Source organism: Vulpes lagopus, chromosome 2, assembly GCF_018345385.1.
Source record: "Vulpes lagopus strain Blue_001 chromosome 2, ASM1834538v1, whole genome shotgun sequence".
Classification (NCBI taxonomy): Eukaryota; Metazoa; Chordata; class Mammalia; order Carnivora; family Canidae; genus Vulpes; species Vulpes lagopus.
The window spans coordinates 106,116,947-106,144,573 of NC_054825.1; the positions used below are offsets into that span (position 1 = coordinate 106,116,947).

Consider the following 27,627-nt stretch of genomic DNA (forward strand, 5'->3'; position numbering starts at 1 on the left):
TTTCACATAAAAGTCTTTTTATTTCTCCCAACAGAAACATTCAAAGGCAGAACCATTTCCTTTTCATAATAAAGCAATTCTCAATTAGCAATCAAGTTATATTTTTTTTAAGCCAAAATGGTGTCCCTATGGAACATGTGACCAAAAATAATTAAAGGCCCATGGGTGATATCTACAAGTACTACTACTAGACAGAAGATTACTTACAAAAAGAGCAATTTTCAATAGAAAAACTGAACATTTCCCTTGGGAAACAAATTTAATCTTTTATCGTTAAACAAGTGGGACAAAGGACCAGATTTTCTACAAGTGCAATAGAACTGAGGCAAAAGGCTTCCCTGGAGGCCTGAAGAGGACAAGGATGAGATCTTTTTGATGGTTTTATGATGGCAATTATAACCTGCTAGCTATCTGAACTCTATGAAAAAGATGTTCAATGAAAAGACTATATCACACAAACCACTTACTTTTTTTTCAGTTGCCCAACAACAAAATTTGAAAACAAGAAATCCATAGCATTGAATCATGTTCATAAAATGCTTGAACAAGCTACATTAAGAAATGCTACAATAGAGCAGCTTACTGGTATACTATGGTACTCTGCACTACTACAAAAATAGTTGTGAAAACCTTATTTTGCTCAATGTAATGATAATGTTTTACTTTTTGCAAGCCATGTATCTCTCGGTTACATTCTCCCAGTTGATTACATTCCAAATAGCTTTTAGATAATCCGGTCTGACATTTTTATACTGAAGGTAATAAGCATGCTCCCACACATCGATCCCCAGTAGTGGAATAAGACCTATTGGAGAGAAGGGGGGAAAAAAGCAAAACCTGTGAATTTCAATCTAAAACCTGACTGCATATTCTCAATTTAAACTTTATCCTATGCTCACAAAATTACCCTTCACAACCTTGCCATCCATTTTCTGTTTCTTTTACAAATAGGAAGTTTGCATAAGAATAAATACCCTATAAAAAACTTTCAAACTTTACTCTTTGGAAGAAAATATGATAAATAGTAAGAAGTCTAAAATAGACTTCGGAAAATTATGTACGGTATTTTAATGGCTGTTCTTAAAATACCAACAAATCCATCCACAAGCCAATTCTTGGGAAGATCAGTAAGGTTACCATGTTTATGGGGGTGGTTGAGGACCTTCTGAAGCTGTCAAGAGGGTTTCAGGAGAACCACTCTGCTCCCAAGGCTAATATTGTTAGTCTCAAAGAATATAGAGCATTTATGAGACACTAAGAATGAATAAGTTAACAAGGAAAACTGAAAAGGACAAAAAAAAAAAAAAAGAGAGAGAGACACTGTTCTCAGAAATTAAATACTGTGAAGAAAAAATTGCTTATACAACACTCATTTTCAAAAACTCTCAAACTAAATGATAGCTCTCCTGTCCAACAAGTCCCAACCAGTAGGTCTTCATCAGTGGGGAGCTAGTCACTAATCATGTAGTATAAATAATTAAGGTAACAAACTTCATAAATGATTTTTCCCCTAAATAAACTGCCATGACTTTTTCACTGATTTTCATTCCAATGGGCTTTCCTCAAGTGGAAGAGAAACAGGTGTGGCCAGGGTTTACCTGGAAATCACAGCCTTTTCTGTCACACCTTAAAAGATAGACCTGACTATAGCATTCTCTAGTATCTCACACTTTCCCCAAAAGAGCCATTTAGATTCTGGCTAAATCTGAACATATCCAGGGAAGTGAAGCATGTAAGAAAGTTTGCTGACATGTATGAAAAATGTTGGAAAATGTGGCTGAGGGACTCCTGGGTGGCTCAGCAGTTGGGTATCTGTCTTTGGCTCAGCGTGTGACCCCAGGGTCCTGAGATCAAGTCCCACATTGGCTCCCTGTGAGGCACCTGCTTCTCCCTCTCCCTATATCTCTGCCTTCTCTGTCTCTCATGAATAAATAAATAACATCTTTTTAAAAAAAAGAAGAAAAGAAGAGAAGAAAAAGGAAAGGAAAGGAAAGGAAAGGAAAGGAAAGGAAAGGAAAGAAAAGAAAAGAAAAGAAAGAAAAGAAAAGAAAAGAAAAGAAAAGAAAAGAAAAGAAAAGAAAAGAAAAGAAAATGTGGCTGAGAACTGGTGACTGAGGTTGAGATGTCACCACAGGTCTATTACACTGCAGATCAAAGTTCTAACTAACTGCTGGCTGCCTTATGACTATCTCCTAAAGACATTCTAATTCAACCCGGCTCAACATGCAAAAGGGTTTGGTGAACCCAGCCTGGAGCTTCTAATCCAAATATTTTCCTATACCAAAACCAAAACCCCCAAAAAACAAGTCTGGAAATCTGAGCTCCAGTGCCAAGTTTGACCACAGGGAGTCGCCAGACGGGCTGAGAGTCCAAGGTCTAGGTCAGACTCAGCTTACAGGTCTTTTCCTCCTTTGTGGTATTTATCTAATTTCAGTGCATGTAATTATGTAAGCTGATAGGAATTCTCTGTTAAATGAATTAGAGTTTATGTTCAAAACATTTTTTGTTAACGTAGCTGTAAAATTACATGTACTAATTTTACAAAATATCAAGGGCTTTTAAAGCATTTTTGCTTAAACAAGACTCAGTATTATCAGCTTATTATCAGCTGTTAAGATTTACTCACATGAGTACGTGTTCCTAATAGCTTCAATCATTGCTAGCATTCCTTATTTCAAGGTAAATGCTTTACAGTGAACCACCTCCCACTAACCAAATGTGAAACCATTTTCAAATCTAACCTGTTGTTCCTTGCAGGGGATCCTGGTTAAAACAAGCAGCAATCTGCAAGCGTCCCTGCTCCTTATTGAAACCAAGCCAACCCCAACCTGAGCCTTGGACACCGACGGATACAGTGGTCAACTTCTCCTTAAATTTGTCGAAGGAACCAAAATCACGTTTGATGGCTTCCAGCAATTCCCCTATTTAGAAGAATCCAAAAACACCCACAAATGAACAGATTGCAACAACTGCAATAAAAAAAAGTCATTACATATTTAAAATAAGCTTGTCATATGGCACAAGATACAACTAGGCAATATATGAAGACATAACCTAACCCTTTGAGCCTAGATAGCACCAAGTTGCTCTTGCCCTGACACCAGCATAAGGTCTCACAATTTTAATTCATGTGTTTGTTACTGAATCACGTTAGAGTGATTTCTTCCCTCACTGTGCTATTTCCATCAGAAAAGAAATAATATTTTCCATTAGCTTTCTTTTTTCCCTTCAACAGAAAATTTTACTTTGACTTCTACCCTACCTGTTAGGTAGGAATAAAATTTTATGGTTGATATTTGGTTCTTCCCCAAGGTGGCCTAGATCTTTTCTTTCACAATTACATAATTTTAAAAAGAATGATTTTGTCTTTTATTATTGATCAAAGGGTACACTATAAGAGCTACTGTCCTTTTATTCTGTAGCAATGTAGAATATAATTCTAGATTGACTACATCAACCAAATCAAATGGGCCAAAAATACCACTTCTCTGATTCCAATGGTTTCAAAGTAGTTATCTATTTTAAGCACAAATAGAATCAAGTGGTACAGGGGATCCCTGGGTGGCTCAGCGGTTCGGCGCCTGCCTTTGGCCCGGGTTGTGATCCTGGAGTCCCGGGATTGAGTTCCACGTCGGGCTCCCGGCATGGAGCCTGCTTCTCCCTCTGCCTGTGTCTCTGCCTCTCTCTCTCTCTCTCTCTCTCTCTATCATGAATAAATATATAAAATCTTTAAAAAAAAAAAAAAAAAAGAATAAAGTGGTACAGATAACCCAAAGTGTCAGAGTACCAAGATCTCTGGCTGAATATGGGCGCATCTGACATTCTACTGTCAAAAGTACTAAGTCACCATCTGCAGACCTAATGCATAAAAAGACATGTCTAGCTTCCCATAGTTACTCTCCCGTTCATCTTTACTTACAAATGAAATTGTTTATTGCAAGTACCAAAGATGCCTTCCACAAAACAAAAACAAACTCACCCATAGAAACTGAAGTTGCCCAGAGACAGGGAGAGCTCTACTTATGCCCCATACCTTCCCTGGAGTGAGGAAGAGAATTCGAGTTGTCTGGGCCTCCACACGTCACACAAGAGATCAAGTAAACGAACCGCAGTGAACAAGACCATTGGCTCTGTAGTCCCCTCATTAATCTGCAGGTGTCCTGGAAAAACCTCATTTTCTCGGACAACTGACTTTTTATCAGGAAGAGTAATAATAGCAAAAGGCACTATTCTAAGCATTTTAACATTTGATAACTTATGTAATTTTCAAAACAGCTCTATTATTATGCCCATATCATAGAGCTGAAGAAAGTAGGTACAGAAGGATTAAGTATCTTACCCACCCCTGGGTTCCTCAATTCTTCTAAAAACTGTTTACCAGTCTTATTCTAATGTAAGCACAGTACATTTCAACCAGAAGTTGATACCATATCTGACACCATGTGTGTGTATTAAGGTGATGACATAACTCCCTGAACATACTCTCCATTCCTACACATGTCCCTTTCCAAGTTACAATTTCATTGTACTCCTTGCTATGAAAAATATGCCACTATGATACCTCAGAATTAACATAAAAAAAGCACCAGTCATTCCTATTGTGCACAACATTTAGCTAAGACTACATCAATATCTACCAACCTTTTGGTTCTCCACCACCCTTAGGGCTCAGGTTTGTCCAGAAGATGGAATGATTGATATGACCTCCTCCATTGAACTTGAGCCCAGGCTGAAGAGCTATCTGAGCTGTAACGTCACCTGTAATGTAAAGAGGCAAACAGACTTTTTATAATCCTTTCTTTTCAAACCTTCTATACACCATATTTTTCTGTAAAATGTCATATAATAGGACTAGCTTATCTACAACATTCTTATAGGTCCTAAAATTCCACAATTCTGGGATTCTACAAAAAAAAATTTTTTTTTCCTTAAAATTCTTTGTCCTGGGATGCCTGGGTGGCTCAGCGGTTAAGCATCTGCCTTCGGCTCAGGGTGTGATCCTGAAGTTCCGGGATCAAGTCCCACATCAGGCTCCCTGCATGAAGCCTGCTTCTCCTTCTGCCTGTGTGTCTCTGCCTCTCTCTTTCTGTGTCTCTCATGAATAAATAAATAAAATCCTTAAAAAAAATTATTTGTCCCAGTGGATTTTCAGTTCAATTAATAACACGCTGAACAACTAATGAGAGGCCCAGCAGGGGGTACAAAGCATGCAGAAAATTCTTTTCTGAGCTTCAAAGAACTCAAAGTTTTCTACAATATTAAAGATTTCAGCAACAGGGATGCCTGGGTGGCTCAGTGGTTGAGCATCTGCCTTTGGCTCAGGGCATGATCCCGGGTCTAGGGATTGAGTCCCACATCAGGCTCCCTGCAAGGAGCTTGCTGCTCTTTCTATGTCTCTGCCTCTCTCTCTCTCTCTCTCATGAATAAATAAATAAACCTTTAACAAAAAAAAAAGGAAGATTTCAGCAACGATGAGAAAAGACACAGAACAGTGACACACTGACATGTGTGGTTCCATAAACAGACTAAATGATAAATTTTCAGGGGTGCTTGTGTGGCTCAGTCAGTAGAGCATGAGACTCTTGGTCTCCAGGTGCTGAGTCCGAACCCCTAAGGGAGGTGGAGTTTACTAAAAATAAATAAATAAATAAAAGTTTTTAAAAATAGATTTTCAGCTCTCATTTTCTACAATTCATCAGAAAATAGTTCAACATTACAATAACAAAAAAATTCATCATATTCAAAACTGAAACTCTAGATTTTCAAACCCAAACTTACTCTCCAATGGCCTTCCCCATCCCACCAAGTGCCAGCTGTTTTCTCAGGACATTTCTGATAACTTAGTCCTTTCTTACTCCTTTTTCTCTCACACACCACGTTCAATCCAACATACCCACCGGCAAAGCCAGCTCTACCTTCAAAAAAGACTCAGCACCTGATCCCATCTTCCTACCTCTGGTGCAGACCAGCAACATTACCTACATGCATCCATGCCACCATCCCACACTGGTCTCCTGCTTCCACATGTGCCCCCTACACTGTTCTCAACACAGTGACCAGAGGGCTCCTCTAGACCCCAAAGTGACTATGGCATTCCTCTAGTCAAACCCCTCCAAAGGATGCTCTTCTCACTCAAGAGTGATCCCCTACAATCGACTTCAAAGATGCACATCATCTGGTCATCTGACCCTCTGCAGGGCCTCGTTGCCCCAGCTCCAGGCACAATGGCCTCCCTTGCACTTACAAGACAGAAGCTCAGTCTGTTCCCAGTTTAGTTTCCACTGACTGTTATTGCCTGTACTGGGATACTCTTCCTGCAGATAGCCTCATGACTCGTTCCCACATTTCTCCGTCAAGTCTCCACTGACATGTCAACTTCGTCAGCGAAGCCTTCTCAAACCACAATATACAATGGGCAATTCCCCGCCACTTCCCCTACTCCTTTTTCTTGATAGGACTTAAAACCCCTGGCATACTATTTACTTGTTCATCTGTCTCCCCACTAGAACCAAAGTTCCAATAATAACAAGGACTTCTGGGCATTCTGTGTTCCAAGGGTCAATATACTGCCTCTGACATATCAGGCACTCGACAATGTTTGCTGGCTAGATAAATGAATATATTAAATGTAATTTTTATGGAAAAAAATTCTGACAGCTATACACAAAGTCACATTTGAAGACTTTTTTTTCTATCTTGTAGGCAAAATATTCTTTTCCAAGTCTTCAAGAAACTAACATTATTAACAAAAATGGCAATTCCCTTGTTCAATCAAGTCCCAAATGTTCAGTATTCGCAAAATACTAAGGGGCAAAGTGAAAGACACAAAGTACCACTGAGAGCTCAGTGCTTAGGGAGCTTACATAATAGAAGTTCTCTAATCTGCTCTTAGGGCATACCTCAGAGAAGTGAGGGCCAAGTGATCTCAGAATACACAGACCCTCTGAGAGAGCGGTTTTAAGACGCCACCTTCTTGTTATGTTTACAAAACAATTTTCTTGGGCAGCCCCAGTGGCTCAGTGGTTTAGCGCCGCCTTCAGCCCAGGGCCTGATCCTGGAAACCCTGGATCGAGTCCTACATGGGGCTCCCTGCATGGAGCCTGCTTCTCCCTCTGCCTGTGTCTCTGCCTCTCTATGTCTCTCATGAATAAATAAATAAAATCTTTAAAAAAAAAAATTTTCTTGCTGACCACTCTCTTAGTAATTATTCTAAGGAAGTCACCCTAAAAGTTTCATATTGGTTTTTAATAAGTCAACAGTAATTAATACTTCCCAATTGTAAAGAAACATGCTTATTGAAAATTGCTTAATGATCTCAATCTCTTAAAGTTTACTTCATCATTTTAAAATTTTAATATAAAATTGAGGGAGCACCTAGCTGGTTCAGTTGGTACAGCATATGACTCTTGATCTCGGGTTGTTAAGTTTGAGCCCCACAATGGATGTACAGCTTATATTTCAAAAAAAATAATATTAATAATAAGAGAAATTTGGGCAGCTATCTATCTATCTGCTTTTAAAAATATTTTTCTTGGGACTCCTGGGTGGCTCAGAGGTTGACCATCTGTCTTTGGCTCAGGGTGGGATCTAGTCCTGCATCAGGCTCCCCACAGGGAGCTTGCTTCTCCCTTGGCCTAGGTCTCTGTCTCTGTGTCTCTCATGAATAAATAAAATCTTTAAAAAAAATAATAAAAACTTTTCTTAAGTTCAACATTTTCTTTGGTTTCAATTTTTTCCTGTTAAATACAATAAAAGTTAAATACTTTTGTGTGAAATTTATTTATATACTTGTCATGAGATTGGAGATGTTATTTCACTTAATACTTTTGCCCCAAATTTTCAAACATGAAAATCTAATTCTTCAATAGTCTTTAAAATATATATATATTTTAAATAAAAGAAAACTCTGCAAGTACTCATGATGGTCAACAAAACACAACATAATGCAAAGGTTTTTTTTTTTGTCAGCAGCTTTCATGAAACAAGTAAAGGTATGATTGCACAATGGCTGAAATGAAGTTGTTTTTAAAATATTGAAGAGAAAGGCTTGCCTTGTCAGATATTGTCATCCAGGAAACAATTTCACAACTGGGATATTCCCACCTTGTCATCATTACCACATCTTTACCAAATTTGTTATTTTCTAAAACCCCTTTCCCGTTCAAATCACCCCACCTTTTTCCCAGTACTCAAGGTTCCTCTCACAAATCTTCCAGAATGTGGCAACTTCCTTTTGTTTTTGTTTAGCCAATTACCTCATACAATCAGGCTGAAATACTGCATTTTCCCACTAGATGCCCCCAGTCAACAAGATGTCACCATCTGAAATTTACTCAACAAATTTCAGGGGCTCTAAAGTCAATAAAAAGAAAGGGAAAGCACTTTTAAAAAAACAACTATTCAGCTTATTAAGCAATACGTAGAGTGAATTATTTTTCTAGTACTTTCTGATTTCTCAGTGCACTGATTTTTTTCAATGCCACAGATTAACAGGCTGAGAAGTGTAACACGGTTCTGTATGGAGACATGAAAACACAGATTCTGGAACACACGCCCCCAGGCACACAAAAGTCCACACGTTACCGTTCTGTCACCTGAGCTCTTTAGGGGAAACAAACAAAAAAGTGTAAGTGTCTATTATATGGTAATACTGAATTCTAACTATTAGTCGATACGCACAGGCCTGCTCCAATTTCCCACAAAGTGAGTGCTGGCGCCAGGTGAACCCGGGGGCAGGAGACCCGCCCGCCCGCCCGCAGCCCGGCACCCACCCTTCTCCAGCGCCTCCAGATACTTCTCCTCGATGGTGTTCAGGTTGTTCACGTAGGCGGCGTGGTGCTTGCTGTGGTGCAGCTGCATGATCTGGGCGTTGATGTGAGGCTCCAGGGCGCCATAATCGTACGGCAGGTCGGGGAGGCTGTGCTTCTGCCGGGACCCCAGACACCCCAGCGCCGGCACCAGCGTCCTGCTCGTGCTGGAACCGGAGCAGACACAAACCGATTCGTTCACGCGTCCACGCAGACCCAGCGCCGTCTGGGCCTTTCCCCCGCCCGCCCGCGCGCCCGCCCGCCCGCGCGCCCTCCACGTTCCCTGAGGCGTGACACCTGCCCCTCAGGCAGCGCCGCCGCCGCGTCCCCGCGACGCCGGGACCCCGCAGGGGCGCTGGAGCCGGGGCTCGCAGGGAGCGGGCCGGATGGAGGCGGCCGCCCGTGTCCCCTCGCCCTCGCGGCCCTGACCGGTCTGCGCGGCGCCGCGCGGCCCCGACGCCTCACCTGAGCGCCGCCCGGGACAACATGGTGAGCGCGCCTGCCAGTCCGCGTCCGGAGACGGAGGGTCGCGCCGACCGCCCGGCGTACACTGACGCGCGTCTCCGGCCGCGCCGCAAGGACACCGCCGTCCTCCACGGGCTCCGCCCCCTGCGCCCGCCGCTCCCACGCCGGGGGGTGCACGGCCCCGGGGTCGGCCCTGCCAGAGCCAGCCCGCGCCCTTGGCCCAGGGAACCCGAGAAGGGGGGACTTGAGGTACCTGCCCCAGGAGGGTCCGGGGACCGGCGGCGCCCACCCGCCCGCTTCTGGGCGTGTAACCATAGGGAAGGCCGCTCTCTACCCCCCACTGTGGTGGAAGATGGTACGGCCCGCGGCCCCGCCCCCGGGGGCCTGTGGCCCCGCCCCTCCGCCGGCGCGGCCCCGCCCCTTGGCTCTCGGTGCCGCAGGGCAGCCGCGGAGTCGGGCGACCTCCCTGGAGCGGAGGCTGCGGCTTCCCGGAGCCGCTGGGGTGCGCCCTAGCGGGCTGGTGAGGTCTCTCCAGAACCTGGGCTCCTCAGGGTGCCGGTGAGGTGCCTCAGGCTCCTGGGCATGAGTAAGGTGTAAGAGCCAGTGCCTCTCCAACCGCTGCGCGGAGTGACCTTTCTTTCCGAGTGAATTTGACCTTGGGACAGGAGCCAGGCCCGCGGCGGCCTGATGATAGTGTTACTGGACGCCTGCAGTGCTGTGCCAGGGACTACGCTGCAGGGCTTAGATGCATTTATCTCTACGTCGCTCCTAGGGTAGGTACCGTTGATTCAGACCACACGAATGAGCTCACTCAAGTTAAGCAGGTTGCCTTGGTCACACCGTTAATAAGTAAAAGACTGGACTAGAAATGAAAGTTCCTACTTTCTTGATCACTAAGCCTTACCAGTCAGGACCTGAGTGTTTGTTCTGAGTGACTTCCATAAACCAAAAGCTCGGGAGAATATTTAAAAGTACAACTGAGGATTCTTTGCTACTCTGTCTTACAGTCTAATGAGCTGCATCTAATGCTTTCCCAACAATTAGAGGAACAATCCTGAACTGTGTGAATCCTCCCTGTATAGAAGTTAGGAGAGCCTTGCACTATTATTGGCATAGTTGGGTCCTTATTGATTGGAATAATTTAAGAGGAAGTAGAGAGTAGGTGCTGAATAGTTTCAGCTACTCTCTTCCACGCCCATCTCCACCGCCTTCCCTCCCCAGGGATGACTAGGATTTGGGTTGGGGAATAGCTAACGGGAACCACTGAGCTGGCTTCTCAGCCAGAGGGCTGGGGCTTGCTGACAGTTGGGAAACTAACCAAGAATGTATGACTGGGTAAAGGAGGAAAATCAGGTTGAGGAAAGGTCAGACATGTGCCTCATAAGGCTGGTTACAGGAAATCAAGCATTTTAGCAGAACTGAGTGAGACACGGTAGTTTTTCAGTCAAGGTAGTCTGTCATTGATATGGTGAAGGGCAAGCTAGTTAGAAAGCTGTTGTGTGAATCCTAGCTGAGGTCCTAAGAACCAGTTTTAGGGTATTATCTATGAGAACTGGAAAAAAAAAAAAAAAAGGAGGACATTTTAAAGGATGAAATGACAGATTTCAGCAGCAGATCAGTCACTAATAAAAGGGCTTATTCTAGTGAGAACAAAATATCACTGTAAGGAGATTGAGCCCAGTTAGGCGGCATGGGATGTACTCCTAGTTTGTACAGATGATGATATTTTAATACTTAAATTGACTCCCTCAGGAGACACCCTTTTGAACAAGCAACAATTGGGGTGCGAGTTAGTGACAGTAACAGTCTGGTGGAAGTGTCTCTAACATCATATCTGTAACAGCTACATCCCTCCAGAAGACAACCCCGACTGTGAGAGTATCTGGATTGAGACCAAGGATTTGGGGAATGCTGGAGTTTAGGAGATTTTTTTTTTTTTTTTTTTGGAGATTTTTTACCTTCTTTGTTGGCCACACCCAATGAACAGGTCTCTTTTTCTTTTTTGCTAGCCACTATATGAAGTACTCATTCAGTATTGGCCCAAGAGTTAAATGCAGTTGACTGGGGTCTGTCCCAAAGTCTTCCAGCCAGCTCAGGGTCTCATCTGCGACATCTGGCATCATAATTGTGCATTTCCCTTGCATAAACTTCCCAAGGCCACTTCACAGCCATCCTCAGACCTATCACAGTTAAACCAACATATTGGCTGGAGGAGGCAAAATATGGGTTGAGATGAAATCCTTTTGAGCCAGTTATTAATTGCATTCACGTTCTAGTGACTGAGTGTCTCAAACACAGAAGAGCATATTCATTCCCTCACATAAAAGCAATCTGAAGTAGGTAGTCCAAGGCTGGGATGACAGTGCCATGAAATTATCAAGGACCCAGGCTCCTCTGTCCTCAGAATTTCTTCATGATCCACAATAGCTTCTAGAGCACCAGCCATCTCACCTCCTTCCCATGAAGAGGGGAGGACAAAAGGTTAGGCCCCAGTTGTCTCCCTTCTAAGGATTCTTTGTGGTGGATTCACTCAGCAGATTCCACTCAGAAATGAGGCACACTCAAAGAACACATTAAATACCAGAAAAGGAAAGAGGGAGCTTGGTTCATAATGAAAGTGTTTTATTGAACAAGACATATAGGGAGTTAATTGTATCTATAAAGGGAGAAGGGAACCACTGTTACTGAGCATCCCCTCATATGTGCTAGGTACTAGGTCAAATGCTCTATATCACCTCTTAATTTTACACATCTCTCTGCAGTGGCTTATCATTCTACCTTTGCATGAAGACAGTAGACTTGTCCAAGGTCACACACACAGCTTGTAGGTAGTAGAGCTGAGCTTTGAATGTAGGGTGCTTGCTCTGTTAACACTGACATAACCCTGTGCTTTTAAACAGCTGCCACTCCCTCTCCACATTCCTTGCACCGATAAAATTGAGCTCAATCTTATCTTGTTTGTGTATAGCTCAAGTATTGAAACTCCCCCATGTTTCTTTTTTTTAAGAGTTTATTTTTGTTTAATTGACAGAGAAAAAGCACAAGCAGGGGAGCAGCAGGCAGAGGGAGACAGAGAAGCAGGCACCCCACTGAGTAGGGAGACGCCACCTGAGCTGAAGGCAGATGCTTAACCAATTGAGCCACCCAGGCAACCCTCCCCATCCCATGTCTCTTCCTGACATGTTCCTATCTTCTCAGCTCCTGACTGATCTCCAGACTCATCCTTTGCATATGATTCAAGTCATGATTCTTGGACCTGAAGCTTGATATTGCTCCTCTGTTTTCATGCTGGGTTGTGTCTTCAATCACATTAGCTTCTTAGCCTCAGTGAAAACCCAGCTTCCTAGAACTGCCTTTGGCACTGGGTCGCCTGACTCTTCCCAGCCTTGTGGGCCATAAACCTGAGAAACCAGAATGGAGGAGGGTAAAAAGAAAGATCACTCTATATTTAGAGTCTAACAGATCCCTCCATAAAGGCTATGCAATATCTATCCTTTAGGGGGAATGGATAACCCACCATCATAACTACTCCCATGTGTATTAGAGTTGCCCCGAGAAACAGAATTGATATGATTTGTATATATGGAGAAAAAGAGATGTATTAAGAAATAGAATTGAGGGACACCTGCGTGGTTCAGTTGGTTAAGTGCCCGACTCTTGATTTCTGCTCAGGTCATGCATAATCTCAGGGTCATGAGATTGAGCCTGGCATTGGGATCCATGCTCAGCACAGAGCCTGCTTGGGATTCTCTCTCTCCCTCTCCCTGTCCCTCCCACCACCACCATGTGCTCTCGCTCTCTCTCCAACATAAATAAATAAATCTTAAAAGAAAAAGAAACAGAATCAATATGATTTGTATATACACAGATAAAGAGATGTATTTATTAAAGGAAATGACTCATGGATTATGGAAGCTGGCAAGTCCAAAATCTACAGTGCAAACTGACAGGCTGGAGACCCAGGACAGCCAATGGTATGAATCCAGTGCAAAGGCAATCTAAGGGAGATTTCCTCCTTCTTGAGGAGGTCAGTTTTTGCTCAGCTGATTGAATGAGACCCACCCACATTATGGAAGGCAATCTGCTTTACCACAAATTCACCAATTTAAATGTTAATTTCATTCAAAACACCCTCCAAACTGACACATAAAATTAACCATCACTCTAGGTAAAAAAAAAAAAAAAAAAAAAAAAAAAAAACCAGCATGGCTAATGCATTCTGTGTGAGAAGTGGCTTGGTCTATTAATACCCCAAGATTATTGTGGAGTAAAATTGATTATTGTGGAGCACAGTTCTAAGAATGATTCTCAAGAGCTATTCAAGATGAATACACTCACATCCCTGAGGGCAATGACCTCAGGCTGGTTACATCTCCTGGCCTGCATGTGCCAGGGGTTACACCCCACACCAAGGAACCAGAGTAGGTGTGCAGGAGGCTTGGCCTCATACACCACAGAGAGGTTCATGCCAGGACTTGATCCACTGGGAATAGTATGAACTTTGGATCCATCTCAGGCATGTCCCAGAACACTAGCCATCCTGGTCTACATTCCCCTGTTCTGGTGCTAGCTTATATCTTCACTGGCCCATTTGTGGGGAAATAGAATGAAATCATGTGAAATAAACCTAGAAGTGCTTTCACCCTAAGAATATTAATTTAGTTTAAGGAACTAGTCAGCTATATATTGGTACAAGATATTCTGGTTAACTAGCTGATCAATCACTCTTTTATGGGGTTTGAAGAATATCCTCTCAGCAATGTATAAACCAGAACTCTCTAATCTCAACATTGACCCTGAACATTCAACTCTTCCTTGAGCAGACCTCTCTTAGTTTTGTCCCAGACCAGCCTAGTACTTAATCCAGTTGTTACGGACTATATTGTATTCCCCCCAAACTTGTATGTTGAAGGCCTAACCCCTAGTACCTTAGAATGTACCTGTATTTGGAGATAAGGCCTTTAAAAGGTGTTTAAATTAAAATGAGAGTTTCACACCAGTGTGACAGATGTCCTTATAAGAAGAGATAAAGTCACACACAGGCTGAGAGGTGACCTTCTGCAAACCAAGGAGAGAGACTTGAGGAGACATGAAGCCTGCTGACAGCTTGATCTCAGACTTCCAGTCTCCAGAACTGTGAGAATATAGATTTCTGTTGCATAAGCCACACAGTCTATGGTATTTTGCTTTACAACTCAAGCAAACTAATACAGCAGTTCCCAGCTTTCCGTAATCCAATCTGGTTATTAAACTGTCAGCCACTGTTGAGTTTATAATCACAATCACTGGAGCTTCTTCTGGCCTGGGACTCCCCCACTGCACTCTGCTCCACTCTCCTTCCTGCTCTCTTTCTTTAGAGGGCTTGCTGGCACTCACCTGAAGGAAGGGAAAGGAGACTTTGTATCCTGGAGGGATGGCCTTTGTGAACTGGCTCTTGCTTTGGTGTCACCTGACCCTATGTGTCAGTTCCAGCCAGTCAGAGGCTGAGAGAGAAGAGGTGTGTTCTATCTTGGTCTGGTTCAACTTCATTTTAATGGCCACAATATGTCCAAGCATTTTTGTACAGGTGACATATCTGGCTTAGCTTCACCCCCAGCTGGCTCTCTGTCAGGTAGACCCCCTGCCCCTGCCCAGGTGCGGCCATGCCTCTGTTTGGCTCCCCTGTCCCTTTTCTGGGTGAATGTTCCTTTGATCAACATGTAGCCACCAGGGCAGCCTGGTACATGCTTCCTTGCCATGCTCCCTTTAAGACTGGTTGGTGCCTTCCACCTTCAGAATATCCTGACAAAAAGTGGGTACCAGTGTCCAAGTTCACCCCCAATGTTCAGGGTGCATAGGTTACATGACCCCCTTTCTCCTAGGGCATACATGGAGAGCAAAATCGGAAAGGATCAAGCCCAACACTCAGTTAAAACCCAGAACAGCTCTTCCTTTCAATCACCCTTCTGTATTTCCCAGTGGAAAAAGCTGCCAAACCTGCACAGCCTGTCCACAACATAAGCTTTTCCACCTCTGATCCAGGCTTTAGGGAATTCATAATCCTGCTTTTGATAGCAGCTGACTCCATTACTTGGAGTTGGAGAGTGCATGGGAAAGAATTTCAACTGGTGCTTTAACCTTCTTCTGTTGTTATTATTTAAACAATAATATACCTACTGTTGTCTGGATGCTAAGTTTGTTATGAGTTGTGTATAGAACCAGCCATGGTCCTTATCCCCAGGAGCTTTGTCCCAGACCTGGGGAGCCTGTCACTCAGAAAGGATAGTGGCATCTGAGAGTGTTGATGGAAAGCCATCCAAACAGTGGAGTCTGGGGTTGAGGCCAGAACTCAGAGAGCAGGGTCTCTCAACCCGGCACTGTTGACATTTTGGACCAATGACTTTGTTACGGAGTTGCCCTGAGTATTGTAGGATATTTATCCACCCCCCTGCCACCACCCATTAGATGCCAGTAGCACTCACCCACCTCCAGTTTTGACAACCAAAAATGTCTCAAACTTTGTCAAATGTCCCCTGGGGGCCAAATCATCTCCAAATGAGGACCACTGTCGTAGAGCTAAAACTATTACAAAAATGTCAAACCAAGTGAGTTAGTCAACAAAGGATGCCAGACCATGGAAGGCTAGTCGAGAAGCCCATGCTTTTCTATCATACATGCTGTTTCAGGCAGAATAAATATAGTAGAAGCTTTTATACATAGCCACCTCAACAGCTTTCCAGATTAACAGTCATATTTCCATTTCTTTGTAGGGCATAGTGACAGATGCCCATAGTGCCTGAATGCTCAGAGCCAGACCACTCACTACGGCCCCAACAGTTGAGGTGGATGCCTACCAAGAGTTTGTATATGTTCCCCAAACAGATTTATGCCTAGTTTTATTTATTGACCAGTTATTGAAATTATGTGATTTAATCAAGTACTATGTAAATTGATAAGATGTGAGAAAGGAAGTTATTTTAATGAATACTTTCTAAGGTTTCGATAAAGGTGAGCCACTAAAAATAATCACTGTTCGATTAGATGTGCTTAAAGCAAATAATAGAAGATTGGGAAGATCACTGAACAGTGAAAAGATCAGGTTACTTTGCAGGTGTCTTCAAGTTCCCATTCCACTCTGGAGAACTGCAAACATAGACAATGCATTATTAGTGTGGTCATGGGAAGCTCCAACAATTTTCTGGTTCTTCATCTAAAAGTATTGAATGGATATTCATTTGCATGTTTTAAGTTACAATGCAGTGCTTAAGATTAAGTACGTGACATTTTTTTCTGACTCCAACTTTTTTGACCACATGGAATAAGATGTCTCTTAATGCTAAATAAAGAACAAATATCCCTTGGTTCGCACTTTGGAAGTTGTGTTTAAATAACTGGTCTTTGGACATAACATCTATTTTTGTTAAAATTTGACTTTCTGCTGGCCTGCTTTTCTTTCAGGTTCAGTATAAAGCAGAGATTTTTTTTCTTATGCTTCCCTGGAACACAATGCAGTCTCTTAGCTTTTTGACTAAGTTCAGGCCGAGAAATCATCAGTGACAGGTTGTCTCCAAAACCACAAGAGTCAGTATCAAAATGGCCAGACAAGACAATAATAGTCAAGGAAGATTCCCCCACAAGACCCTCTCCCTCCCCACACCACTAACATGAACCATAACCCCACACCTCCTCTCTCTTGCAGCTCAATCCCTGGAAAGTTAGAAAACAAGGTTAGCATGCTAAGAGAGGAGGAGCAGAACTAGGCAGGAAGGCCCAAAACTGGAAGAGCCAACAAGTTACTGCCTCCTTCTCCCACTGCAGGCTGCTGGCTAGAAGCCTGCACTAAAGGACAAGTCTCAACTTTTAGTCCACGTCAAAGATTTCTACATAGGACCAGGCATTTAAGACTGAGCTTGTGTTTCAACTTAAAGTGATTATATGATTTTTTTAATCACCTACAATTTTTTTTAAAAAAAAAGGTCCTGGAACCAGCATTTTGGTCCAGGAGCAAAGAAAAAACCGAGCTCTGCTCCAATGTAATGACACAGTGGAGTCATTATACCATCACCTCCCACAAGTCATTGCTACCCAATGTGACAGTGACACATCAAGACTACGTCTACTAGAGGGGCATCTGGGTGGTTCAGTTAGCTAAGCGTTCAACTCTTGGTTTCTGCCCAGATCATGATCTCAGGGTCCTGGGATCGAGCCCCGTGTGGGGAGTCCACTTGAGGATTCTCTCTCTCCCTCTACCTCAGGCCCTCCCTACTACTCTCTCAATTAAAAAAGAAAAGAAAAAAAAGACTATGTTTACCAGAAATTGTCTCAGATTTCTCATCTTTGAGTAGCACTTCAGATTTCATGAGTTTATCCCATGGGTTCTTTCAGTAGATTTTAGAGGTGAGCCTATGCCCATACCACCACCTTGTCCGGGGCACCCACCTCTAATCAGCCCAAATATGACTTTAAATCTAGAAAATAGTGTGAAAAGTTACAACTTAGTTTCCTTAAGACATGTTATGGCATTCTGAATTGTTTTCAAATGTTTCTTGAAATTCTTTTAGAAAAGTTGAGGTGCCTAGTTGCTCAATTAAGTGCCTGACTCTGGATTTCAGCTCAGGTCATGATCTCAGTGTTGTGAGAGATCAAGCCTGGGCAGCCTCAGTGGCACAGCGGTTTAGCACCGCCTGCAGCCCAGGGCATGATCCTGGAGACCCTGGATCGAGTCCCACATTGGGCTCTCTGCATGGAGCCTGCTTCTCTCTCTATTTCTCTCTCTCTGCATCTCTATGAATAAATAAATAAAAATCTTAAAAAAAAAAAAAAAAGAGAGAGATCAAGCCTGCACTAAGGTGGCAGGGGAGGGGGGCCTCCATGCTCAGTGGGGAGTCTACTTGAGATTCTCTCCCTCTGCCCCTCCTATTGCCCCTCCCCTTCCCTCTCTAAAAAAATAAAAAATAAAATATTTAGCAGTAGTTTGAATTTAACCAATTTTCTATTTTTATTTTTTTTAATATTTTATTTATTTATTAAAGACAGAGAGAGAGAGAGGACACAAGCGAGGGGGGAGTGGCAGAAGGAGAGGGAGAAGCAAGCTTCCCACTGAGCAGGGAGCCCAATGCAGGGTTTGATCCTAGGACCCGAGGATCATGACCTGAGCTGAAGGCAGACGTTAGCCACCCAGGCACCCCTAATGTTTTCTATTTTAATTTTCTTCTACGTACTACTCAGTGTTCATCATAGTAAGTGTACTTTTAATTTCTTCTCTTACCCATGCCCCACCTCAGCTGTGGTAATTTCTTCTCTGGCATCAAAGGAAAATACAACAGTATTTAACTTAATTTTAAATATTTGATATAACAATTTCTTAGTATGTCAACTGCTATATTACTTCTGAGGTTACTGCTGTGCCTCCTAATAACTGTCATTGTCAGTGAATGTATACGTGTGTCCTTATTATTGCAAGTGTCAAATCTCGTAATACTTGATGGTATTGGGTATTGAGAAGGTTCATTTTAATAATGAATTTTACGTATAAAAATCATTTTTTAACAATTTTATTTATCTGAGAGAGAGAGAGAGCATGACCAGGGGTGGGCAGAGGGAGAGGGAGAAGAAGACTCCCCACCCAGCATGGTGTCCTACATGGTGCTCCATCCCAGGACCCTCAGATCATGAACAAAGGTCATGAGCCAAAGTCAAACACTTAACTGACTGAGCCACCCAAGCACCCCTGTGCAAAAGTAATTATTAAGAACACCTTAAAAAAAAAAAAACCTAAAAAGCTAAATACATTTGAAGATAGTTTAAAGTTAATGAGAATGTTAAATATTATGTAGATAACTTTAGGAAGACCATCATATTCTTTTGAGTCAATAAATGCTTATAAGGATTTGAATGATATTAAGCAGAAAAGATGTATTCAGCTCTTTTAAAGTTTTTGTGAGGGCACCTGGGTGGCTCAGTGGTTGAGCATTTACCTTTGGTTCAGGTCATGATCCCGGGGTCCTGGGATTGAATCCCATATCAGGGTCCCCACGGGGAGTCTGCTTCTCCTTCTGCATTTGTCTCTGCCTCTCTCTCTGTCTCTCATGAATAAATGAATAAAATCTTAAAATTTGTAAAAAAGTTTTTGTGTAATGAATATACATTTATGCAGCTGATAGAATTTCAGTGAACACAAAATCCAAGAAGATGTTTACTACATGCTATATTTATCTATTGAAAATCATCTGAACAGTGCGCCTTGAACCCATGAGTGATGTTGTCACCCCAGTTGAATATGACAGTAACTGAAGCTGTTACACAATCTCTTGTCTAGCACAAGGCTAGGGATGGTCTAAATGACAACTAAGTGAGCACTTGTTTCCAGCTTTCCAAAGGCCAAGGCTGAAGCCACATATACAGGGGGTTTGGGAAAAATACCTAGGCCAAAGCCACACCACGGTTTATGATTTAAAAATCTATTAAATAAGAGTGTCTGGGCAGCTTGGTCAGTTAAGTGTCTGGCTTTGATTCAGGTCATGATCTCAGGGTCCTGGGATCAAGCCCTGAGTTGGGCTCCCTGCTCAGCAGGGAGCCTGTTTCTCCCTCTTGCTCTGTTCTCTCTCTCTCAAGTAATTAAATAAAATCTTTAAAAACCTATTAAATATTTATTATCTTTATGATGCCTTATAGTAAGATTCCTATACAAAACAAGAACATTTATCTGCTGTGATTTATTCTGTATATTTTACCCATTCCCCATTTTCAATGTCTGAGGCCCACGAACATGTCCTGGCCCTTGCCAGTCCCTTCTTCTAGGGCCTGGATCCCTGTCTCTGCATCTGGGCTCCTGCTTGGGCTCCCACTTGGATTATAATGAGCAGTGCTGCTACAGCTCTGTCTAAGATCACCTTCCACCCGTAGGACCCTCACTGCTGAGCCCTGCTCAGAGAATGGACCTCTGGAAACATTTGTCTGCCTAAACACACCTATGTTTTCCGTGCCTTCTGGATATGGCCTTATACAGCTTGGTTGTCCTTCTTAACAAAGACCCTGTGGCCACTGCAGCTGCTTTCAGACTGCCTCCTACCCAAATCTGCCCTCATTATCATCTGGCTGTTCCTCTCTCTGGGGCAGAAGCACTACTCAGACTTATTGGACAGTTTGGCTATATTAGGCACTTATTTTCTATGGAATGAGAACAAAATCCCCTCCACTGTGCCTAAACTTTCTCCTACTGACAGGGGTCTTGTTCTTCAGCTCAAGGGTCTACAGGCATAAAAAAGGATGTCCCAAAGAGGGACCCTTACTTTTATAATATCAGGCTGAGGGGAGTAAACATAGTTTAAAGTCACATTCTCTGCAGCAGTTGTACCTTTACTTTGCTAAAGGTTTCTCTTTTGGCATATATTCCTGAGGGAAGCCTGTTGTGTATGTTTAAGGGAGTAATCAGCTTAACTTTATCTAAGTTGAGGCTCTCTCTCTCTCTCTCTCTCTCTCTCCTTTTTTAAAGATTTTATTTACTTATTTATTTGAGAGAGAGAGAGGGAGAATGAGCAGGGAGGAGTAGTAGAAGGAGGAGAAGCAGGCTCCCCACTGAGCAGCAGGGAGCCGGACGTGGGGCTCTATCCCAGGAACCTGGGACCATGATTTGAGCCAAAGTTAGGTGCTTCACTGACTGAGCCACCCAGGTGCCCTAGGCTTTAGCTCTTCTTATCGGTACTGTTACTGAACCTCTCTGGGCCTCAGCTGTCTGCCAAAGGGGACTAATACAGGATCTCACTTCCCTGGAAGTCCGCTTGTGAGAACTAATGACACAATGTATGTAAAACATTCAGCTAAGTGCATCATTTTCCTTCTCCCTTTCTTTCTGTAACTTTCCCAATATGCCTTTTCCTCTCCAGAAACCCAGGACCTCAGATACCTTGAATCCCTCAGGGTGTGACACATGTCATATAGAATTTTCCCTCCTCTGGAGGGATGAGCCCAGCTTTGATCTGGAACGTTGGGCTTCTCCAGACTGTGCACCACCTGCTGGGGAGTCAGCCTCTAAGAGTCTACTTGACTTGGATTTGATCAAGGGCTTAGAGGCACAGCCTTTAGATTGTTTCCTTTTATTTCATCACAAGGTGGTGCTCTTTCCCAGAGTACTATAAAGCACTTCCTGTGTTGCCATTTGTTGAAAAGGGTAACAAATAACTGATTGGAGTGCCTGGGTTGTGAGATGCTCCTGGCCAGGTGTTGTCTCCCCAATGAACCACATCCTGGCTCACCCATGCTTTTGATCAGTAACCCGTGGGGTAGGGGTGGAGGTGTTGGCTGGAGAGAGTGGTCACTGTCCCAAGATTTTCTCTCTTGCTGGGCTGCCTCTTCCCTGGTCCTTTGGTTATAGGGAGCAGGCTTTTTTGGGGGGAGAGGGGGCATGTTTTGTCTGTGCCTGTTGGTATTTCCAGATTGCTTGCTTCTTGAGGTGTATGAAGCAAAAAGAAAGCCCACGGAATGCGGGGCAACCTTTGTGTTGTCCTCTGGTCCTTATGCCCCTAGGCAGTGTGCCTTTCTTGTGTTTGTTTTCATAGGTTAACGTGCAGGATTTTGTGTTGTGCTTCGTGAGAGAAACATGGAGTGGTATGTCTGCTCCATCATCCCAACAGTGTAAATCTCCCAGAATTGCTGTGTGGAAGATGGTTTTGATGGGTGGCAGAGGAGGCTGTTGGAGTTTTCCATGAGAAAAGATAAAGATCTGGCTGTGGCCAGTAGCCCTAAACACAGATGAGTGAGACAGAGAAAAGAGGTTAAAAAAGGCAGGAAAGAGCAATGAAAATAAATTATGTTGTTGCTAACAGATGTCTGTAGCAGGTGGTCAGCATGGTGACTGGGACAACCGCTTTTCTCTGGCAGAAGTACAGATTTTCAATGATCAGGAGTGAGTCAGGCACATGTTTTTTGGATGGACTGTCTCCTGTTCTTTAACTTGTGGGGAATAGAAGAAGGCTGTCCTTTTTAAAAATTAGAAGAGGTGGGGACCTGGGTGGCTCAGTGTTTGAGCGTCTGCCTTCAACTGAGGTCATGATCCCGGAGTCCTGGGATCGAAGTTCTGCATCAGGCTCCCTATGGGAGCCTTAATCTTAAAAAACAATAATTTAAAAAAGAGGAGGTTTCAGTTATTCAAGAGAGACACAGAGAGAGGCAGAGACAGGCAGAGGGAGAAGCAGGCTCCCTGTAGGGAGCCCCATGTGGGACTCATCCAGGAACTCTGGGACTCAACGCTGAGCCACCCAGGTGTCCCTCTTTCCATTTTCTTTTTTTTTTTTTTTTTTTTTTTTTAGATTTTGTTTATTTATTCATGAGAGACACACAGAGAGAGAGGCCGAGACATAGACCGAAGGAGAGGCAGGCTCCTCGCTGGGGGCCCGATGTGGGACTCAATCCCAGAACTCCAGGATCACGCCCTGAGCCAAAGGCAGACACTCAGCTGCTGAGCCACCCAGGCGTCCCTCTTCCCATTTTCTTTAACTTGTTTATCATGTAAATACTCTCTTTCCTTAACCAGGTAAGTCAGAACGTGTTTGGTGATGTTTTAACAGGCACCCTGATGGACAGGGATTTAAAATATAAGTACAGGGCAGCGCCGGTGCGCAGCAGTTTGGTGCCACCTGCAGCCTGGGGTGTGATCTTGGAGACTTGGGATCGAATCCCACATCGGGCTCCCTGCATGGAGCCTGCTTCTCCCTCTGCCTGTGTCTCTGCCTCTCTCTCTCTCTGTGTCTATGAATAAATAAACAAAATCTTAAAAAAAAATAAATATAAGTACATTTCTATTTTCATAAAAAGCCCAACAGTTGACAGTCCCTGGGTTCATCTGGAAGCTTAACAATGTCATCCAGGATCCAAGGACTTTCACTCCCTACTCTGTATTCTCAGCAGGCTTGTCTGTCTGTCTTTCTTTCTTTCTTTCTTTTTTTCTTTCTTTCTTCTCTTTCTTTCTTTCTTTCTTCCTTCTTTCTTCTTTTCTTTCTTTTTTAAGATTTTGTTTATTTATTCATGAGAGACACAGAGAGAGAGAGAGCAGACATAGGCAGAGGGAGAAGCAGGCCCCATGCAGGGAGCCTGACATGGGACTCTGATCCTGGATTCTGGGATCATGCCCTGAGCCAAAGCCAGATGCTCAACTGCTGAGCCACCCAGGCGTCCCTGGTCTCTGTTTTCCCATTTGATACTTCCTGATCAGGAGATGGTTCCTATAGGTGCAAGCATCACAGTCTCTCCCAGACTGTTAAGAGGAAGGGGGCGGGGGTGGGGGGGAAGCACATCTCTCTTATCAGAAAGAAAAGCCTTTCTTAGAAGTCCCAGGAGATTTCCTCTGGTCCTGGGCAAAACTGGTCAATTGGCCAATTCTGCCCACTGGAAGACAAGGTGTCATGATTTGGGTCAAGAAGATCTCAATTCCTTAATCAGCTAAGGTTCTCATCAGGTGAATCCTGCCCATACGAGGTATTTGAAATATAGAGGGGGAACTTTCAGGTGTCACACAGAGAGATACTATTGGCGTTTAGTGGGTTTGTATTGGGATGCATAATGTTCTAAAATGCACAGAATACTTTTACACACACACACACAAATTCATTCTACCCAGAACATCAGTAGCACTCCTGTTAAGAAACATTGGCTCATACTGGCTATAATTGATTCCCTGGGCTGAAGATATTATGACTCAAACAACCATCAGGAAACCATCAGCAAGAAGAGGAACATGGCTCCCAGCAGTGTGTGCCATGGTACCCTGGTGGAAGCTGGAAGGAGTACAGTGATGCTTAGTCATGTTGGCACACTGAATCCTTTTCAGAAGCAGTTATTTGCACTGAATGGTAACAAGGAGAGAGATTGTGATAGGGAAATTATCTTGGTCTGCCTTTATTTTATTTTATTTTGATTTATTTTATTTTATAATAAAGGGATTTTCCAGGAACTAGACAAGCCTGTTTCCAAGAACAAGTGATTCTAAGTTCCCCACACCTCTATTATCTCTGCTCCCTGCCCCCACCAAGGATTCAGAATGATTGAAACTTCACTGTATAGCCACTGTTAAGGGATAAAATTTCATTTGTTCTTAGTACAGTGTGACAGGTATTTAATCAATGTTTCATGGGTATATAACAAATACACTGATTCAAAACAGTACAAGAAGGGGCACCTGGGTGGCTTAGTCGGTTAAGCATATGCCTTCGCTCAGGTCATGATCCTGGAGTCCTGGGATTGAGCCCTGCATTGGGCTCCCTGCTCAGCGGGGAGTCTGCTTCTTCCACCCCCTTTACCCCTCCCTGCCTCGTGCTGTCACTCTCTCAAATAAATAAATAAAATCTTAAAAAAAAAAAAAAAAAAACCAACCTGGCAGCTCCAGTGGTGCAGCGATTTGGCACCGCCTGCAGCCTAGGGTGTGATCCTGGAGACCTGAGATCGAGTCCCACGTCGGGTTCCCTGCGTGGAGCCTGCTTCTCCCTCTGCCTGTGTCTCTGCCTCTGTGTGTGTGTGTGTGTGTCTCTCATGAATAAATAAATAAAATCTTTAAAAAAAACCCAAACAACCAAACAAGGAAACAAAGCCTGGAAATTGTTCAGAATTATATTCAAGGAGATAGGTACAGTGAAATAGCATTTTTAAAATAGTACTGGTAGAAATTATTATATAAATATAATATTTTTTTTAAATTGTTTAAAGAGTACCAATGGAGTTCTTTGTGGTCTGCAAAGAGTAACATCATTAGCTTTACAGTTAAAAAATGTAAACTAAACCTGAAAAAATAGATACATTTGGTTAGTACATTGCATTGAGGTTCAAAGAAAAACTTTATAAGAAAGTACTTGTAAAACCCACTAGGTTAAAAAGAGAAAATTGTCTAGAAAGCTTTAACAGCCATATATGTAAAACTACAAATCTCTATGACTGACACATAATCGGCTAAAGAATGCCTCTAAAGCTAATTACTAATGTGTAACAGGAGATAACCTGGTAAGGAAGAGTCGAAAGAGCAAGGCAGACAGAAAGAATGGACCAAGCAAAAGTTATGACTCATGGAAAAACTTGACATGCTCAGGGTCATGGTCACGCCATCTCTGAGCTCAGAAGAACTCTGTGAATCACTGCCAACTTCTTTAAATGCCAATTCTGCTCATCTCCAGGTTCCCTGGACTTCTTATATGCCAACGACAAAGGTTAGACTTACTGTGAATACCTTTTTTTTTTCTTCTTCCTTTTTTCGTATTCACATTTTATTAGATGGTGCCTAAGTCAAAGTAGTAGCATTATTGGTTATAGGCTAACTACTAGGTTGACGGGAAAGAAGTGGCCAATTTACTTCACATCAGTCTAACTCAACAGCATGTGCTGTTTAAAACAGCCAAACATGGGAAGCCTGGGTGGCTCAGTGGATAAGTGCTTGCCTTTGGCCCAGGGTGTGATCCTGGAGTCCTGAGATTGAGTCCCACATCAGGCTCCTCGCATGGAGCCTGCCTCTCTCTCCACCTATGTCTCTGTGTCTCTCATGAATAAATATTTAAAAATCTTAAAAATGAATAAATAAAACAGTCAAATGTAAGTAACTTTCAGCACACTTTGGTAACTCTTTTGAAATTGCAGCTTAAAGTTGGGTGGATATTGATATTGAGGACTGTGCTAGACCTAACTCAGGTGCTCAATAAATATTTACTGCTTACAGTTTCATTAAATTTTGGGGAGAATATTTTTGCTAGTGCCATTACTTTTTTTTTTTTTTACTATTTTCTGTAAATTGGAGGTTTTCCCACTATTACAGATTCTAAATTTGTTCATTTGGTTCAGATGGTGACCACCAGATGACTCCACTATACAAATATATTCTCTTCACAATTAGATAATAACCTGAGAAATGTTATTTTGGTTTCAAATGTATGCTCCCATTTCCCAACAATCTGTCATCTAAAGGTTTTAAAGTCCATAAATGATCTTTGACTTATTTAAGATTTGCATACTAGTTACTTGCTAATTACATTATTTATTCTACATTTATTTGCTAGCATTCTATTGTAAAGAAGAGGTTTTCCTTATTAAACCAGGAGTGAACCACAATTCTCTTTTTCAATAAACAAACAAAAGGGAGGGCAAATACTATGTTACCGTGAATAGCTCATTATCAGAGTGATTTGATGTAACAGTGATTTGATGTAACATCATTTCCAATGATGGAAAATTGTTCTCCACCCTGTCTTTCATCAAGTTTAACTGTAGGGTCATAGATTTTCATCTATTCAGTATTTACAATTAATTGTTGCCATTTCCTTTTTATGTTAAAATTGCGCTGAATGTGGCCTGTGGCAGATGCTTCAAGTTGGTTCCTGTGTCCTTTAAAAATTTACTTTTTGAAGACTGGATATACAAATGGATATGACCAGACTATAGATAAAAATAGAATTTTGGGGGTGCCTGGGTGGCTCAGTCAGTTAAGCGTGGGGCTTTGGCTCAGGTCATGATCCCAGGGTCCTGGGATGGAGCCCCATGTGGGGCTCCCTGCTCAGCAGGAAGCTTGAAGCTCTACTCATGCTTTCTCTCTCTCAAATAAATAAAATCTTTAAAAATATGTAATTCTGACCCACAACCTGCAGCAACCTGCCCCTTATGTACACTAATGAGTGAGGAAGCCAGCTAGCTTCCTGTAAGACTAACTTGGAGAGGAAGTCAGATTGCCATTGCAAGTAAGAATTCAGGCAGATAAACAAGAACTTAGTTCTAAGTTCTAAAGAACTTTTCTTTTTTTTCTTTTCTCTTTAGCCCCAAATGGACAGGACTTGATTAAAAATTCACAGTTTCGGGATCCCTGGGTGGCGTAGCGGTTTGGCGCCTGCCTTTGGCCCAGGGCGCGATCCTGGAGACCCGGGATCGAATCCCACGTCGGGCTCCCGGTGCATGGAGCCTGCTTCTCCCTCTGCCTGTGTCTCTGCCTCTCTCTCTATCTCTCTGTGACTATCATAAATAAATAAAAATTAAAAAAAAAAATTTAAAAAAAAAAATTCACAGTTTCTCTAATTTTCATCCCCACTTCCACCACAGACTTAATCAGAGAAAGTCAAATCTGCACTCCTGGTCAATCACATAGGATGCCCTGCTCCTAGTCACCTTCAGCTTTTCCATGCCTCTTGCTTCCAACAGGGCCCACCTGAAGCCATTCCTTTTTTCCTCTGTGAAGCTTTCCCACTCCCATGCCTACCTTTGAGTCTCTGCCAAAATGCAAGTGATGGTGGCTGACTCTCGTATCATGGCAGGCTCCAAATAAATAGCCTTTGCTTTTCTCTTTTGGCTGGTCTTCATTTATTTCCACACTATTGAAGTATAATTTACATACACTTGGGAGTTAATTCATATTAAG

At 42.8% G+C, this 27,627-nt stretch overlaps 2 protein-coding genes across 2 annotated transcripts; one reads left to right on the forward strand and one right to left on the reverse strand.

The window, feature by feature from the left end:
- On the reverse strand, nucleotides 1-9,408 carry SOD2 (superoxide dismutase 2). The gene is made up of 5 exons (XM_041745723.1): nucleotides 9,273-9,408; nucleotides 8,772-8,974; nucleotides 4,642-4,758; nucleotides 2,742-2,921; nucleotides 1-805 (listed from the first exon to the last, which is right to left on the reverse strand). Exons 1-5 carry the CDS (start codon nucleotides 9,293-9,295, stop codon nucleotides 660-662), a joined length of 669 nt encoding a protein of 222 aa, XP_041601657.1. The 5' UTR covers nucleotides 9,296-9,408; the 3' UTR covers nucleotides 1-659.
- On the forward strand, nucleotides 9,294-27,102 carry LOC121485431 (putative HTLV-1-related endogenous sequence). The gene is made up of 2 exons (XM_041745725.1): nucleotides 9,294-10,045; nucleotides 27,033-27,102. Exon 1 carries the CDS (start codon nucleotides 9,294-9,296, stop codon nucleotides 9,783-9,785), a length of 492 nt encoding a protein of 163 aa, XP_041601659.1. The 3' UTR covers nucleotides 9,786-10,045; nucleotides 27,033-27,102.
- The last annotated feature ends 525 nt before the right edge of the window (nucleotides 27,103-27,627 follow it).